We start from the raw sequence: 19,184 nt of genomic DNA, 5'->3' as shown, positions 1-19,184 counted from the left end.
GGTGTCACAGAAGAACTTAAGGTGGAGGTGAGTCTGCATCAGGGATCAGCTCTGAGCCCCTTCCTGTTTGCAGTGGTAATGGATAGGCTGACAGATGAGGTTAGACTGGAATCCCCTTGGACCATGATGTTCGCGGATGATATTGTGATATGCAGTGAAAGCAGGGAGCATGCAGAGAAACAATTAGAAAGATGGAGACATGCACTGGAAAGGAGAGGAATGAAGATTAGCCAAAGTAAAACAGAATATATGTGTGTGAATGAGATGGGTGGAAGGGGAAGAGTGAGGCTCCAGGGAGAAGTGATAGCGAAGGAGGACAACTTCAAATATTTAGGGTCAACAATCCAGAGCAATAGTGAGTGTTGGTAAGGAAGTGAAGAAACGGGTCCAAGCAGGTTGGAACAGCTGGTGGAAGGTGTTAGGTGTTCTATGTGACAGAAGAGTCTCCGCTAGGCAAAGTTTATAAAACAGGGATGAGGCTGGCCATGAGGTACAGATTAGAGACTGTGGCACTGAAGAGACAGGAAGCAGAACTGGAGATGGCAGAAATGAAGATGGTGATGTTCTTGCTGGGAGTGAACAGGTTGGATAGGATTAGAAATGAGCTCATTAGAGGGACAGCCAAAGTTGGATGTTTTGGAGACAAGGTTAGAGAGAGCAGACTTGGATGGTTTGGACATGTTCATAGACGAGAGAGTGAGTATATTGGTAGAAGGGTGCTGAGGATAGAGATGTCAGGCAAAAGAGCGAGAGGAAGACCAAAGAAAAGATTGATGGGTGTTGAGAGGGAGGATATGAGGACAGTGGGTGTTGGAGAGGAAGATGCAAGAGATAGGCTTAGATGGAAAAAGATGACACGTTGTGGCGACCCCTAACGGGAGAAGCCGAAAAGAAAAGAAGAGTGCCCGTGTTTCTCTGCCCATGACATGACTGCAATGACTCAATCATTTTTAAGTGACAACATGTAAGCACTATTAGGACATGTAAGAACTCTAAAAAGGTGAAAACATAGGATATCTATTGAAATGGAGAAATAAAAAAAATACCTTTGACAGTGGTAGAATAGATTTTTATTGTCTAGAAGTGTTACAAACGTCATTTTCTATCACCCTATGTAAATAGAAGCTTTGTTACGATACAATACTCTTTTTAATATTTCTAACAAGTGAAACACAAAAAGCAGAGGGAAGGCGAGTCGTGTGCATAGCTTATAATCACCCATCCTCCGGACAAAACCATCATCGAATAAAAGGAGAAAAAAAATATAAATAAATGCTTAAAAAAAAAAAAGTATCATATGTGGTGTAAACCCAACAAAATTAGTGGTTCATCCCCAAAACATAAACTAAATCTAACCATGCGTGTGCTTTTCAGACAAAAAGTAGCCTGACAATAAAACCATTGTGTTAAGAGGATAAAAGGAAAAAAAAGGATTTATTGTCATGGTTTGTGGAAAACATTCAAAAATAATTCCTAAAGTTAAAGGATATGGATAAAACAAATAAAAGCCAAGGAAAAGCTACAAGCAGCCGGCTGTTTGTAAACATTCCTTTGTTTCTCAACCCTTTTGTTTGCAATGTTGGTTGTAAACACGTATTGCTCCACTAGGGGGCAGTTGAGCTCCTTATGATGGAGCTACGACAGAAGAGGTTTTGAAACTAAAACTCCAGACTTTAAAGAAGGCAGGGCGAAAAAAAATAAATAAAATGGACGCCTTATCTCTCTTCGCCGTCACCAGCGTTCTCGCTCAAGGCCGAGACGCTTTAGGCTCATCAAGAAAAGCAGGCTTTAAAAAAAAAAAAATGTAAAAAAAGTGGTTCACTTTGGGTTCCCCGATCTACAGGGACCTTCCTGGTTTTATGGTCTCCTGGCATGTTCAGTAGCTCCTTTCACACTCGTCTCGTCTCTAAGTTACGGAAAAAGCATTACGGAGTTGAAGTCCACCCACGAATTTGATGGTTTATGACATCATATCAGATTTGGGATTTTCTGGGCATGCCCTTTAGTGTTGAAAGCAATTGTCACAATGCATCTAATTGCAATGCGTGAAAAACACGTTTCAGATAACTCATGATGTCATTGACATGAAGCAACAACAGTACTTCAGATGATGTAATCTTTCTGAATGAGTTCAACCACAAGGGCATTTAGGAATAGCTGCAATGGCACTTCAGATGTCGTTATTTAATTATCTGAACGCATTAGCGCCAGTGTTTGGGAGACGGAAACAATTGCTTTCAACGCGAAGGGGCTAGTCTCGAATGTTACAGCCGCAGCCATCGGAACCCTGTACCTGACACAAAGGACTGTGAACTGGGATGAAAACTGTGAAAATGGTGGGCGACGTGTTTCCTGGGATGTTCATGCACTCAAATGAACTGCAGATGCTTTTAACTGCACTAAACGTGGGATTCATCATATCATCATATTTGGTTCCACTCTACCCTCCATTTTGTGACCGTGATGAGACTGAGGACACCAGGTGGATCTCGGCGTCCTAAACAAGATGGCGTGCGGTGGTTAAAGTGCTAACTGGTGTGTTTTTCCCACCGTTGTTTCTTCAGACCAGCTGAAGGTAGTGGGGGGGGGGGAGGGCAAGGGATTCCTCAGGTCTAGTGGCTCTCGATGACCACGGGCTCATAGCCACCGGCTGACACCCTGAGGGGACACAGCGACCAGTCAGCACTTTATCAATGACACGAGATGTTGGAGGCGACGCAAGGAGGCACCGACTCACCTGTTGCCCAGACGGATGGCACTGAGCGCGGTGCTACCATCTTTGTTGATGAACAGACGCAGGTTGCTGTCTGTATGGGAGGGACATAAAATGGATGCTAAACATTAGCGTAGCATAAAAGAAGGTGTCATCACGGTGAAAGATGCTAAAAATGCAATATTTATTTATTATATACTGTATATTAAAATGTATTCTTAAATAATGCATTGTTTAAGAAGTAATTCACTCTTAATTTTAAAATTGCATTGTTTATAATTATTGCGTTAGCCTCACAGTTCTGAGGACCTGGGTTCAATACTTGCCCCACCTGTGTGGAGTTTGTGTGCTCTCCCCGTGCCTGCGTGGGTTTCCTCCAGGCACTCCCGTTTCCTCCCACATCCCAAAAACATGCAACATTAATTGGACACTCTAAATTGACCTTTCCGACCTGTCAATCACTCGTACAGTAATAGCCAATCAGATAGCCGCATTGTCTTAACCCCTGGCTTGACACGCCCCTGCCGCCATGTTGTCCCACAAGCAATACTGGTTATCAGTAGCGTGCGCTTGGAAAAGTTAATGTTACGAACAAAATGATTCTCAGATGCGCTTGGGGAACGTGCAATTCTGATGAAAGATATCCGGGTAGGTTGCATGGGGCCCGGTTGATTCATTTTCCAAAGCCTAAAACACAGTTGAAGTGCCTACGGTGGATTAAGACTCGCGGAAGAGTGCACGTACAACTAAGTCTGGACAATATCAACAAACACAAGGCTGTATGTTCGAAGGTAAGTGAGGGAGAAGTAACTTCTAGTGATGAAAGTGGACTTTTGTGAAAATTCCTGAAAATACAAATGTGAGCACCACGGGGGTTCTTGGGGGGGGGGGGTGCATTCTGGCTATATCTGTGAGCAAAATTCTGACAAAAATTGAAAGTAAAATTTCTAAGTCCTGACCAAAAAAAAAAAAATTGGGCAGAAGTTCCCCAAGGGCCAAGCCCAGATTTTTTTGCCCCCATCCCCCTATCACTGGATAGTAGAAAATCACGTCTTTAAAATATGCTTAAAATATGCCATCTTATCTCAAGACAAATGAATTAAGTGAACTATTCAGTAAAAAGACATCTAAAATTGTCCTTTTCTCCACATTATACATATTATAGGATAGATATAGAATATGCGCGAAAATATATCCTAGAATTTCTACACCGTACAGCAAAACATTTTAAAGAAGTTGATCTATAGTAATTACTATTAACGTTTAAGTCTCAAACTTGTTACGTCGCGTTGTACTGATACACTCGACCACATTGCTCACTATCTTAGATATAGATCTAGTAATACTAATCGTATGAGTTGCCTTTAATATTTTGATACACACAGTCACTCACATTTGAAGCATGTACGGGTCATGCTCGCAGATAAAGTTGCAGGTGTGATTAGGGATGACCTTAAAATAACTTACTGGATTAATATAACTGTAAATTAAAATAAAATAAACAAATACATAACTATAATAGAAAACTAAAATTTAAAACTCAGACATGATCATTTCCAATTTCAACTGATATTTGTAAAACATGATATAAAACAGTATTTAAAATTTTTCATCTTCATTCTTGATCTGACAAACTTTATCTGAAGAAAAGTTAAATGCACTGGCCTGTCAAGGAATAAACACGAACAGTCTACTCGCAATGTTTTGAAGATGCTGAAAGTTTAGTTCAACATAATCGGCGTTCGTGGCAACGACTAGGTGGATGACAGTCTCATGTTTTGTTTTGTTTTTTTATGCTGTCACACTGCCTCGCAATCGATGCAATGAGCACCCCTGGTGTAAGTGAATTTCCTTTGACACGGCTTTCGACGTAAATGCGCTCGCATTACGTGAAGCGGTTCTGAACATGCGCTTTCGTACATGCTCCGTACATGCTCAATACGGTTAACTTGCATTTCTCGTTTCCGGGTGGAGACCGGTTGTTTTGGAGCAAGGGCGTTTAGGTAACAACGTTTATGAAATAAACACATAAATTAGTGTCAAAACTACACAAAATAAGCGATGTCTTGAGAGAATGCGAGGGGAGGGGCATTACTGTTACTCATTAAATAATTAAAATAAAAAGATAAACACATTTGAAAATAAAAATGTAAATTAAAACACTTTTTATGCAGGAAATATGACTGAAAAGTGGAAGTTCTCTGAAATGCATGAGAAAAAAAAAGTTTTTAATGTAGATTTGAAAAATAGGTTTTCTTAATTAGATGATTATTTGAGAACTAAAATTTAATCCTTGTGGATAAAGTATTTGTTTTATTTTATGTATTAAAGTAATACATCATTTTAAGAAAATGGGTAAATTACTACATTATAAATAAACTAGAATAAAGGCGCACGTATTATTATATGATATTATTTTTACACCTCACATTTTCATCGACAAACGACGAGGCCTGTTGTTCCATTTTATTGTTGTATTCATCTTGTACAGTAAAGCCTGAATTTTCTTTAAAAAAAATTATTGCGTTTTTGAACGTGTACTTTTCGGCTTTCGGCACCTTCAGTGTTGCTGACGTCCTCAAAGTTTTGGCTCTGGACAATCTTCTCCACAATGTCATCAGCATCCATGCGGGTGTCATTCACCCAAGATGGCTGACTCTCCACAGAATCCTGCTTTCTCCTGCACTCAACACAGGAAACTGATTTCAGAGGTGGAAAATGGAGTGCGGCCAAGTATTTTGGAGACCTGTCGATTTATCTTTTTTTGTGCTCAAGTTTTCGGCTGTCAAAATTCCCCCTCACAAGATCTAAATTTTCACTCACAAAATTTAGTGAGCTAAACTTTTTTTTTTCTTCAAAATTTGCTCAGACTAGATAAAGACAAAGTTCCATGTTCAACTATTTTGCTATCAAAATTTTTACCCTATGAAATGAAATTTTTATCTATATTTGCTAAGAGCGATTTTTGTCTTCTAAAACTTGCACTCCAGATTTTTTGTTCGAAATCCCCCCCACCCAAATTTGTTAACTCACTAGTTTTTTAAGTTTGCATGCAGGTTTTGAATCACATAAATTAGTGAAGAATAATTCGGCAATTTGTACTTTGTTTTTTCGAATCTAAATTTGTGCTTACTAGTTTTTACCTATTGATCCACTTGTTTTTTCTGTAACCATATATATATGCTTGCTTTATGTTTGATTTAGTACGAGTAAGGATCCTACTAAAGGGGAAAATCCCTTGTGTTTTAACATACTTGGCAGATAAAGATTATGCTGATTCTGATTTTTGCTCAAAAGTTGGTGCTAAATTCACATGAGATTTATTTTCTGAAGTCCCTCTTACATGCTTTTATTTTTTGTAATTCAACCTTTAGTTTTTTTTTTTAATGAAATCTGTGTTCAAAATTCAGATCTAAGTCCAAAGTATTTATCTAAATTCACCCCCATAATTTGATCCAAAATTGTATAAAAAATTTTATCCAAGTTAAAAGTTAGCTAAACTTACGCTCAAGATTTGTTTTTTCGAAACTCTCATTTTCACATTTCTGTGATTAAAAACAGGCACGTTATTGTGAAAAAAATTAGCAAAAGATTTTGTTCCCTAAATTGGTCAAACTTTTTCAGTTTTGAAGTCTAAAATAGAGGGCGCATGGGTACCTGGGGGGCCTATTGGTGGGCAGGAGTGGCCTGGGAGGCCGAGGGGGTCTCTCGGAGCGCCCCGCTTCTCTTTCAGCGTCTGTGGGGATGTCCATAGCCAAGCCCCCCAGGCCTCCGGAGGCGCTGCTACCAGTGGAGGTGTTTCTGCGGTGTGTCAGGTCCGATAGGCTGGAGGAACAAGAGTGCTCTGTGCTGTAGCCTGCGGGACATGGCAGGGGTAAGCTAAAGCTCCATGCTAAGCTAAAGGCTACTTGATGTTTGGAAAGCAAAACAAACCTGAGATTTTGCTCTGTTGGCTGGCGTAGCTGGAGTTACGAGAGTGTCCAGACTGAAACATTTCTCCAGGAACAATACCTTCACCGTCATCCAGAAGACCTGACCACAATAAGAACAAAAAATTTGGACATCTGGGACAAAACATGTGAATTTAACAACAACAAAAAAAATCTCTCTCTCTCTCTCTCTCTCTCTCTCTCTCTCTCTACACAAGCACATTTGTTAGAGAACTTTCCACTGACAAATATTCGTCACGTAAATTTGCATTTATAATGATATTTGTAGTCTAAAAATGGACCTTCAGGGTTTTTATCTAAAAGTGCACTGAAAGTTGTTTTTATCTAATTTTGCCCTGACAAAATGTCTGCTTTCAGAACTTTTGTAATCTAGGGGTTTTTAATCAAAATTTGTAATTAACAGTTTTTGTTCTCAAAATTTCCATCATCAATCCATTTTGTCAGCCCCTTCTCCTCAGCGCGTGAGCTCATCCCAAGCTATTTTCGGGTAGGCGGCAACGGGGTAGACCCTGAACTGGTTGCCATCCAACCGGAGGGCACACATTACCATTCATAGTCACATTCACACCTATGGGCAATTTAGAGTCTTCAATTACCCTAACGTGTGTTTTTGGGATATGGGAGGAAACCGGGGTACCCGGAGGAAACCCACGTAGGCACGGGGAGAACATGCAAACTCCACACAGGCGGAGCCGGGATTTGAACCACAGTGATCAGAACTGGGAGGCAGACGCTTTAACCAGTCACACACTGTGCCGCCTGTTCTCAAAATTTATGCATGTTTTTTCCTAAATTTGTGCATACAAGACTTTGTGATTGTAATTCATATGCACAGGTTCTAAACGCACATTAACAAGTTTTTGGTGATCAAATTAAAAAAAAAAAAAAAAAAGTTAAAAAAAAAAAAAAAGTGTTTTTTTGAATTATCTAAATTTGAGACATTTTCATATTCTGTAAGCGCTGACAACGTATTGATGATCAATTTACACTTGCACGTTTTGGTTCTACAAACTGAAAAGCTTTGTCCTCAAGAATTTTATTTAATATACGCTTAATATTTTCTTTTCTAAATTTGTACACACAAGTTGTTTTATGTAAACTAAAGTTACAAAGTGTTGTGTTGAAACTTGAAAATATTATGAAAATCTACATCACAAGTTTAATTAAATTAAACTATTTGTTATCTAAAGTAGCACTTAGGATACATGTATTAGTTTAGTATTAAGCTCAAGTACTAGATGGAGTATCAGTTCAATTATTAGCTGCAGTATTAATGTATACCTGAGCTAATGATGGAGGGTCGATGTTTGGGCGTCCGGCCCAGTGAAATGACTCCAGCTGGTCCAGGTTCAGCCTTGGTTCCCTCACCCTTGCAGTCCAGCTGCAGGGTGTGCTCACGTCCTGGGATGGAGATGCTCTTGGCCGTGCTGGCTGGACTAAAACAAGGAAAATAAAATGAAATAAATAAAAATAAAAACATCATAATCTCATGAGAATAAAGTTTTTTTTTCCAGAATATGTTCACATTTTGTAGTTATAAAAAATACGTTTTTTTCCAAGAAAGAATGTGAGTTGCATTTAAAAAGAAAAACAAAGCTGTATTATAAAACAAAAAGCAATTTTTACATGAAAATCTTGCACTCTTAGGTGAATAAAAATATCTTTTCAAGAAAAATGAAAACAAGAAAACAGTAAAACTATTCCGAAATAATGCTGTGATTTTCAAGAACAAATGTTCAACCTCACGAGAATTAAAGGGGAAGTTAACCCCAACATCTTTAAAAGAATACATAGCATGTGCCCACACTTGTAAAACCACGGTACTAATAATAAGTGGTGCAGTGTCCCCTTTTGGAGATTCAATTATTTTCAAAAGTCAATACAATGAGAATAAAGTCTTGTTTTTCTTAAAAAGATCCAAATATTACTACATGAAAGGTAAAATTCAGTGAGACAAAAGAAATAAGACATTAAATAACAAAGGCAGACAGGGAAAGAGCTTGTCTAATATGTCTACTTCTCTAGAGAAAAGTACAACTTTCTAGATAAAGAACTCACGTTTTAAAACAAGGATCTCCAGACAGGAGGGTCATCCCGATGATTACCTTAAAAAAAAAAAAAAAAAAACACACATGCACAAGCAGTGAGCAAACAGTTCCATGAGACTAAGAGATGCTAAGAGACTTACCTTGAGTATGGAGTTGTCCTGTCGCATGTTCTTGGTGTTGTAGCCCTCCAGCAGGCAGCAGCGCACTGTGGAACCCGAGCCCGCAAACTCCGCCATGTTCAGGTCTGCGAAGCCCAGCTGAGGAGGCAAGCAAGTACATGAAGGAGTCACAATTCACAAGTAGAGCTCGGCAAAATATTAGCACACTGAGGAGGCTCTTCTTTGGACCCTGATAAATTATCACCAATTAGGAGTACATTTCAATTACTGCGCTGAACAAATCTGACCTTGCAGTTCCAGGAATGATACAGCAGTACTGAGAGCTAAGAGTAACTCGAAATTTAGAAGAGTAAATCTATCCTTTTAGTTCTAGGAACTACAAACAACAAAAGTCACAAGGACCTTTAGTTAATTGTAGATGTAAGGCAAGGTTTCTTTTGATTGACATTTCATACATAAGGAACTTTACACGTTTAAAAGCATTTAAAAAGAACATAAAATTTTAAAACAAAGTACATATAAAGAAAACTTACAAAAACAAACTCAAATTTTCACACCACAGTAAACAGAAAATCTTAACTAGCAAATAATAAAACAAATATAAGAAAGGACATGAAATAATTGACACAAAACATGCACTTTAAATGCTATTGACATGCTCCCAACATGCTTCGTGGCATTTAGGAGGTCCATAGTGTCGTAAACCATGCTAGTTTCATTGTGACACCGTGAATGTTTGCAACATAGCAATGACCTGCCTACAGAAGCAGTGTGAAGGGCAATGTAAGATACTTCTCCTTATACAACAGATGTGAAATGAAATTGTTCTTTGCTGCCTCGTGAGCGCCATCATAAGGTATCTTACGTACACACTAAAACGTGCTGGCATGCATTCTGACAGTGTATTAGTAATGCATCCATTATTCACAAATGTTCTTTATTTGCGGGGGCATACGGAACGTAACCCCCGTGAATAACACGGGAACACTGTACTCAGTTGACAGCAGTGCTACTGCTACTGGTGACAGCAACGTCATACAGTATTCCATTTTTTTCCTAGGCATGGAGTTAACTCATGCCAATTTGACGGAACATTTGGTAATCATATCAATTCATCATAATACTAAGAGCCGGTCAACACGAAAGTTGTTTAATTGCTGGCTGCATTTGATGTGTTGGTCATAGAATAATGAATAGAATAATGTATTTAGTCGATCCTGCTGAAGAACCCAAAAATGTAATCTTAAACCGAAATCATGTTTCTTTAAAAAAAAAAAAAAAAAGGCTTTTTAGAGTATTTTCCCAAATTGTTCAAACCTAGTCCTAACAGAAAAATAGCTTTGATTGGGGCTACATCGTTACAAGCTTCCCAGGGACGAGGACTGGCTAAGTATGGCTGAAGATTTAGGCACATACACACGTGTAATGCTGTGGCTAAGTATACACAAGTGTGGCAAGGACATTTTTATAGTTTAACCACATTTAACCACAAGAGGGTTCATGACACCTATGGCAGTCCTACTTCTGTAATCTAAATTCTTGCTTTTTTTTAATTCAATTATGTATTCAAGGTTTTTATGATCTAGATTTCTAATTACAAGTTTTAACTGACTCTGCACCTGCAAGGTTGGTGTGATCTAAATATGTGCTTACACGCTGTTTTGATCTAAATTCACATCTAATAGATATTTGCAATCAAAGTTTTCCTACTTAGAAGTTGTTTTATCTAAATATGCACTGTATTCAACAGATAAAAATTTGTAGTCAAATTGTTTCTTTAACTTGGCAGGACTCCAAAGCAAAAGGTCGCCATTCTTCTTTCTCAGTCGATTGGCTTTTCCGGAAGCTTCTGTTTTTCTTCGAGGTGCATGCCAGGAAGCTTCGCTTACAAGGAGGGAAGTGGACTAAATATAACGTTTTAAAGGAAACAACACGTATGGAAGGTGTCTGCAGGATGCCGGACAAAGATGTTATTCGCGTATTTGGAGTCACTGACGATCAGCCAGTCTCTTACCTTCGTGTATGCTTTTCCACCTTTCAGCTCCTGTGGAAAAAAAACAGGAAGGGCACGTCAACCAAATGAGCCCACATTAGACCTCAAATTCTGAAGCCTCTTTCGAATCAAGAGCCTCCAAAATGAACACAGGATAACTGTAATAATGTTTTAATATAGGGACACAAGTACGCCTATTTTCATAAGGAATTGACAATGCTAGAAGAGCTGTCATTTCACAGTAAGTTTCACACAGAAAGCACTGAAGCAGAATATTGCACAGCGTGTGATAAGATAATTAGATGATAGTATCTGGCGTGACACATTACATTTTCATACACAATTGAAACCAATGTTTACATAGACACGCACACAAAAACCCTCATACAATAATCCCATATTTATCGCTGGGGTTAAATTCTGTACCACCCCCACAAAGTCAAATCCGCAAAGAAGTAACCACATACTTTTAAAAAATGATTTATACATATTTTAAAGCTTTATGAAACTCCCATTACTATTACTACTCTTACCCACACTCCTATTTACCGCGCCCATACTCTTACAAACATCCATCGATTCATTTTCTCTCCTCATCCTCATGAGGGTCACAGGCGTGCTGGAGTCTATCTCAGCTACAGTATCTTCGGGCAAGAGGTGGGTTATACCCTGAACTCTGCGATTTTAGATCTTTGTCTTGGTGTAATGGCACACCTCGATTCTTTGACACGCTCTTTAATGATTATCTCTCTGTTGTTGCTTTGCTTTGTTAATGCTGACACTGAGGGTAAGTGCTTTGGAAAATGGATGGCTGGATGACTTTATACATCAATAACACACATAATAGACACTAAAGGGAAACATGCAGTATTTTACAGGCAGCGTCAAGTGGAAATTGTGTGAAACATTTGCAGACATTTTGTATCATTTACTTACCTTCCTGACAGACACCCGGCAGACCGATGGGTCCAGCACGCCTGTGTGTGGGTTTGCACTCATCTTGGACACAAACGAGAACCTCTTCCTCCATCGTACACAGTTCTCACGTACTTCCTCCCTGCGTGCGCGCACACACACACACACACACACACACACACACACCACACACACACACACACACACAGTTGGAATTGGCAATGGTGGAACAGGCTGTAAAAACAAGCAAGAAATGTATATTTTGGGAAAATGCAGTCCCTGAACCCACTCTGACTTAGCGACATGAAAATTGATATAGTTATCATGAGTTGACTCACAAAAACTATCAAAAGTTGTTGGCTAGAGAGAGGAATACATCCAATTCCAAGAAATGATGCCCCAAAAGGCACAGGAAGTCAGCCATTTCGGTGATACCTTGGTCTTTTTGGCCATTGGACCTTTCCGACCTGTCGATCACTCGTACAATAATAAGCCAATCAGATAGCCGCATTGTCTTAACCCCTGGCTTGACACGCCCCTCTCGCCATATTGTCCCACACACAATGCTGGTTGTCAGTAGCGTGCGCTTGGAAAAGTTAATGTTACGAAGAAAATGGTCCTCAGATGCGCATGGGGAACGTGCAATTCTGATGAAAGATATCCTGCTAGGTTGCAAGCCGGTTGATTCATTTTCCAAAGCCTAAAACACAGTTGACGAAGTGTCTACCATGGATTAAAGGGCTTGTGGAAAACCGCATGTACAAAAAACACAAGGCTGTATGTTCGAAGGTAAGTGAGGGAAAAGTATCTTCTCTGAGTTTGATTGAATTATTATCAATGCTTTACACATTGCAGGAGGACAACTTTTACTTCTAGTGTATCACTGACCTGCTGAATGAAGTGTTTCATGTTTTATACTGAAGAGTTGGGTTAGTGATACATAAATGCGTGAGAGAAATGTCTATTTGCCTATTTGTATCACCTCAGACTTTTAAGAAAAAGCACTGGGTTCCGTTAGGAGCCAAGTCAAACTTTTTCAACTGGTGACTACGGTATTGACTGAGTTAATCACCATTGCTTAGATGCACTTGTAGAAAATTGAACCTAACGCACTTAAGACTATAATGATGTTACTCGTGATCTTTCCAAGTAGAAAGTACTCACCCTGCTTTACATGCGCAGTACGATTAGATTATTTTACCGCGTTGGATTTCAATATGAAGTTTGTGAGCCGTCAAACTTTTTTGCATCGATCGCCAACGTGTCGCTGTAACTCTGACATTGTGTCCTGCTCCGTACAAAATCTTAATTCCATGTACATATCCTTGCGTAAAATAGTTGAGAGCTCTCTGTAGAACTCTCTTGGACAAGTCTGATGCATTTGGCAAAAAACATACCGCAATATTATCTGCAATACGCGTTAGAGAAACGATTTCAAACCTGTTCTGTTCAGTCCCCATTTTGGAAGCTTGTGGGACATAGCAAATGTAGCTAAGATGAGCCGAGCTTAAGATCACCAGTCAGAAAGGTCCATTCGAGGTGGCCTTCAAAGATGAACTGGAGGGGGGGGGGCGTTTAGCCACACCAATGAAAGTTTCATTGGTAACTTGAAATTTGGTAGACTCTTCTATCATGAGTAGACCCACATAAAAAGTCTCAAGAAGCCATGCCCGAGAAGACTGAAGCGTGCCATTTTGGTTTCACGTGGCCATTGACTTGCTGTGAATCCAGAAACACAAATAAGAGCAACTAAATGTCTTTATGATGATAACCATTATAGCTCAGAAGCATGCGAATAAAACATAACCTTTCCCACAAAAAAGTTCACAGAGACCTGACAGCTGCAAGCATTCTATCATGATATTTCAAGGATAATTGCTGCTGTGTGTAAACACTCTAAGAGGAAAACATGAGGGAGGCTATTTGCTGGAAATTACAAGTTTGTTTGGAAAGCCAACATGCTCATTAGGGACCATTCTGAAACGTCCTTTCATTTGCTTCAAGTTGCACAGAGTACAGTGAACCCCTCCTACATTGCAGTCAATCTTTCACATCACCGATAGATCACAGTTTAAGAGTCTTAAATTTATATATATTTTTTTACATTACTGTATCGTCAAGTAAGAATATAGAGTTGCGTTCCTTCAGTGCCGTACCACGTTTTGCTTCAACATGCCACACTGAGGTCTACTGGAAGGAATGCTGCATGATAGAAGAGAGACTTCTGATGAAACTTTAGTCATAGTCACCATTCCCACAGGGCACAGAGTCGAGTATTGTTCAACGGTCTGTTTGTATGTGTTGCTGCAGCATGTGTCGAAAAAGTTCTATGGAGTACTTAAAACTATGACTATCCTATGATTAATTGATCAAGTTAATAATTCAAAGTGTTAGCAACGACTTTCATCACGACATTATGATGTCAGCTGCATTGTGCCATCAGTCACCCGCTATGTTGCACCCAGCAGTGGACCCGGGGAGCTGCAGAGACATATTTGCGTCTCTAAACCAATCCATACACTGAATTTGGATTGTGTTTAGCACTTCTGGTTAATTACTGGATCCTGATTAAGCAATTCAAATAAAGTTCTGACACTTTAGATGTGTACAGTGGCAGACTGGAGAAAGATAATGGCTGCCTACATTACAAGTCAATGTTTTTTTTTTTTTTTTTTAAATAAAAAATTCATACGTACGCTCATCCCAGCCAAACAAACTTGCCCTCAGTATAAATTTAAATCTGACAAGTGACAATATTCAAGGTGATTTTGAAAATATATCGTAAGTTCCTAAGAGGATTTTTTTTTCCCAAGTAGCAAATGTCAGCCAGTGGGCTTTGGGGGAAAGGCAGAGTAGCGTCACTCATCGGTTTATGTAAATCTATGTATAAAACGGATCCTTTTCATCTATAAAGTACCAACTCACCATTTATTCATGATCATAATTTGTAGTTATTTATTTTGTAGACTTTCTTAAACATTTGGTAGATGGAGAGCTACCAGGATTTTGACTCCTTAAATTGAAGAAGTTAGTAGCATGATAAGAGGTATATTTTGTGATAGTGTTTTTTACTTCTTATATCGGAATCAAATCCATAAAAGGTTCATGAGCAAGAATGTTGTTTTGTTACTAGATTCACTGAGGTGGTGGTGAGGTTATAGGTACACATGAAAATCTTAATGTGGCAGTTGAGACTGAGGAGACAAACATTGCAGTGACAGGATGACGAAAAAATATTTTTATTTTATATTTGGCTTTTTTTTGTGTACTTGGTCCATGGCATATTGTAAAAGTATGTGAAGTCAACATTTACGGTACTTTGTTTTTTACAATTTATTACCTTAATGGTGGGATTTGGCGGTACGGTGACGGAGCTGCAAAGTGCTGGCCTCACAGTTCTGAGGACCCGGGTTTGATCCCGGCCCCGCCGGTGTGGAGTTTGCATGTTCTCCCTGTGCATCAGTGTTTTCTCCGGGCACTCCGCTTTCCTTCCATATCCCAAAAACATGCAACTTCAATTGGAGACTTTAAATTGGCCCGAGGTATGATTGTGAGTGTGACAGTCTGTCTCCATGTGCTCTGCGATTGGCTGGCGACCACTTCAGGGTGTACCCTGTCTCGTACCCGTTGACAGCTGGGATAGGCTCCAGCACTCCCTGTGACCCTTGTGGTTATAAACTGCTAAGAAAATGGATGGATGCATGGATGGATGGTGAAATCCACTACCTTTTTGTTTAAAAGAAATCACTCAAGCCAATACTAGAGGAGATGACAAAAATGCTGATTGCGGTTATATTTGTTTTTTTCCATAATTAATGAATGCACGCTTCATTTTCCTTGCTGGCACAAGAAAACAAATTCTGCTAGGGTATGTAAACTTATGAGCTCAACTGCATGTTTATGTCTCCGCATTAACAGGTACTGTAACACCAAAATGAATATATGAATATTTAACTATTAATAGTTTCGCTTGCCCGTTTTATTTACCTTGGAGGTTTCAACAACTATTATCTGCTACGTTGGTTTAGATTCACCCGTGAAAAATTGGGAGAGGAAAGGAACAGGAAACAGTTGGACAGCAAGTCATCTCAAAGATGGACAGCTTTGCTGTAATGCTGAATTTCACCAGTAGGAGTCACCAAAACAGCTTTTAAAAGTTGTGGGATGTTTACACAACTGTTTTGTGTACTTTCATAGACTGCCAATTTGAAATGTCCAATTTTTTCAAAAAAGGATGGAAATTAAAGAGGGTTTTTTTTCCAGATTCATCAACTAAATAAGCAACAGATTGAATTATTTAAAAAAAAATAGTTGCAGACCTACTTTAAACACATTTAAACTTTAAGCACCCTTTTTAAGATGTGTACAAAAGAAAATGTACGTGGTCCCTCTAATCGCAGGTGGTTCACTGAAATCACTATTTTTAAGACGTTTAAATCAACAAAACAACACAAAAGTGGCTTGTCACTGTGGCTTATATTGCAGAAGCGGAGTTGTTGATAGGAAAGACATCGCCGTGGTGACCACTTTGTAGTTAAAGGCTTGTACATGACTAGAAATCTGAACACACACGCATACGGTGTGTATTGGTAATGGAAGCTGTTTCTCACACTTAGTCACTCCCCCCTCTGCCGCCATCATTGTTTAACATGGCCCCCAGAACCATCTGTGTGATTTCTACCACTTGATCACTTGTCTCCATGCTTTGCTCTTCCTGCGGTGGGGCAACATTCACTTCATAGCTGTACCTCTTGGTAATTCGGACAAAAAAATCCCGATGGGAAATAATGGAAACAGATATAATGAGTTCCCATGACTAATATGACAATCACTAAAATGTTATTCATTATAGCTGTGCCTTAGTATAAGAGAGAGCTGAATTAGAAGTATTTTGAGATAGAAGCTGACATTTGGCAGATTTTTTTTTTTTTTTTGCTTTCACTTCCTAAGAAAAACAAGACAAGAGCTTCAATGATGGCAGGGAACCCAACTGAAAACACAAAAGCAGAAGTAATTAAGCATTGTGTGTTTCAAATGACGACGACACACAATCAAAAATTGCCCTCGTTGCAAATGGTCGTTTGTTTATATGTGCCCTTCGACTGTCTGCCTCTTGCCCAGAATTAGCTCAGATAGGCTCCAGTGCCCTCACAACCCTAGTGAGGATAAGCGGCACGGAAGATGAATGAATGATTGCATTATCGTGTTCCCAGGTGGCCACGGCTCACACACCAAAAGGGGCAGTCCAATGTTCATTCTTTTCAATTTAATAATGTCATGACTGTAGGTTTTTCATACAGTACAATATCATCCATCCATCTTCCACCACCTTTCATGGGACGGGTCGTGGGGATAGTAGCTATAGCAGGGATGCCCAGACTTCCCTTTCCCAGTTCTTCCGGCGGGATCCCAAGATGTTCCCAGGCCAGCCGATAGACAGTCTCTCCAGCGTGTCCTGGGTCATCTCTGGGGTTTCTTTCCAGTGGAATGTGCCCAGAACACCTCACCAGGGAAGCGTCCGGGAAGCATCCAAATCCGATGCCCCAGTCACCTCATCTGGCTCTTCTCAATGCAGAGGAGAAGCGGCTCAACACTGAGTTCCTTCTGGATGACCAGGTTTCTCATCCTATGTCTAAGGGAGAGCCCGGAGACCCTGCGGAGGAAACTCATTACATCCGCTTGTATCCCGGATCTTGTTCTTTTGGTCACACCCAACAGTTCGTGACCATAAGTAAGGCTAGGAACCTAGATCGACTGGTAAATTGAGAGTGTCACCTCAAGTGTGTGTGTGTGTGAGTGTGACTGAGCTCCCTCTTTACCACAACTGACTGATACACAAGTCTGCATCACTGCAGACTGTCCGCATCTTGAAGTCTCCTATTGGTGTATGAATGTGTGTGTGAATGGGTGAATGTGAGGCTTTGTAAACCACTTTGGGGAATGTGATAGTGTAGTTAAAGCACTACGAGTGCAGCCCATTTCCCATATCTCTAATCGGAAAAAGAAGTGGTTTGGTACCATTTTATGGCATCAATAGGCAATTACAAACGTTTTGGGTTCGGCTCCACAGAGTGACTGGTGTAAGACTAGTAGAGGCTACAAGTATCAATTAAAGGGGCTGAAAGATCCTACAAGAAACTAATAGTACTCAAAGTGCCTGAAACGTCTGGATGAAAGGAACGGCTAAAGACACACACACAAAAAAAAAACAGGTATTGGTTGTATTTGTTCTGTCCATGGAATCCCGTGAGCTCGTGGGAAGCTTCTAATGAGGCGTTCTTATCAGCAGAGACCTGGGTGGTCAACAGAGTGAGAAAAGAGGAAGGACAACATTCCTAAGCAGTATCAGCTTTGTTGAGTCTCTGTGGAGACGTTGCAGTATGACACCCGCTAGGCTAGGGCTCACACTTGGTTGGTCAATTTCCTTGGAAGGTCACACCTCTTGTTCTCATGAGCCTTAAGACTTCATAAATATTTGTTCCTTAAATATCATCACTTGAGGATTTGTTTCTCCTTTTCACAAACAGCAAACATTCAAACATCACAGAATGTTTTCACCAATCAGTTTCAACTAGAAATTTGCCCATGTGAGTCCACCTGTCAATCATGTTTTAAAGAATAAGATTACTAGAAAATACAGAGGGAAAATATGTTCTTTAAATAAAAGAAAATACAAAACTAAAATAAAATTATATATTCTTAATGTGTTCAGATATTTAGAGTTAAAGTCCCCACCATTTTTACCCCAAAAAAGAAATATATATCCAGAATTTGCGTTTTTTTCCCAAACCCACAAATACAGCCCGGATTTACGTTTTTTTAATGTTGTGTGTATTTATCATGAATTATTATTTAGAAATATTATTCATATAACATTTTTTGTGACTTCATGCAAGTATGTTTGTGGCTCACCGTACGTACTGGTATGCTGTGAAATTAGATATTCACACAGAAAGACTTTGTAAAAGTTTCCAAACACTGACGGACAGAGGAGTAAAACGGCTCAAGCATAACAGAAGTCTGCTTTATTCAATCACCTGTTTACTGACACCACTAATGTCATCTTCAGTATCAGTTGAAGAGTCTCAGAAAGTCTCTGCCACACCTCTCCCTCGCTCTCAGGCGCTCTCAATGTCATTTTCATCTGGAGTTACCCCTGAAGGTTTGCTGTGTTCCTTGTGTAACAGTCCACCCTTTCAATCTATTGGTGATAGACTCTTTCACGCTGCTCCATGTGTTTAAAGTCCACTGGCAGATCTCAGAAAAGGAAGACCTTTGCATGCAGCCAATTTTTGTAAAATATTTTAAATTAATTCAACTAAAAATATATACCTTGCGCTCGTCCCTGTCATGCTGCGGCCTGTTGAGGGCACCAAAAACTAGCGCCATCCACTCCCAGGGCCCTTGTGAGGATAAGTGGCTCAGAAAAGGAATGGATGGATGTAT

General features: G+C 39.6%; 1 protein-coding gene across 3 annotated transcripts in view; it reads right to left on the bottom strand.

Annotated features, from left to right (window-relative positions):
- Nucleotides 1–1,047: 1,047 nt before the first annotated feature.
- Nucleotides 1,048–19,184, bottom strand: part of eeig1a (estrogen-induced osteoclastogenesis regulator 1a) — a 28,301-nt gene continuing 10,164 nt past the window's right edge. Inside the window, exons 3-12 of one of the 3 annotated variants that reach the window (XM_061817725.1) lie at nt 11,760–11,880; nt 10,845–10,874; nt 8,852–8,968; nt 8,722–8,768; nt 7,945–8,099; nt 6,647–6,745; nt 6,371–6,569; nt 5,272–5,393; nt 2,738–2,807; nt 1,048–2,658 (exon numbers count right to left, since the gene is read on the bottom strand). In XM_061817725.1, the coding sequence (XP_061673709.1) occupies nt 2,613–2,658; nt 2,738–2,807; nt 5,272–5,393; nt 6,371–6,569; nt 6,647–6,745; nt 7,945–8,099; nt 8,722–8,768; nt 8,852–8,968; nt 10,845–10,874; nt 11,760–11,880 (1,006 nt within the window). In that variant the 3' untranslated portion in view covers nt 1,048–2,612. Of the gene's footprint in view, nt 2,659–2,737; nt 2,808–5,271; nt 5,394–6,370; nt 6,570–6,646; nt 6,746–7,944; nt 8,100–8,721; nt 8,769–8,851; nt 8,969–10,844; nt 10,875–11,356; nt 11,638–11,759; nt 11,881–19,184 lie in introns of those variants that run through there. The other 2 variants (XM_061817726.1, XM_061817727.1) reach the window with 2 other exon arrangements.

This window comes from Syngnathoides biaculeatus, chromosome 4, assembly GCF_019802595.1.
Source record: "Syngnathoides biaculeatus isolate LvHL_M chromosome 4, ASM1980259v1, whole genome shotgun sequence".
NCBI classification, from domain to species: Eukaryota; Metazoa; Chordata; class Actinopteri; order Syngnathiformes; family Syngnathidae; genus Syngnathoides; species Syngnathoides biaculeatus.
This window is presented reverse-complemented; position numbering and strand designations above follow the sequence as displayed.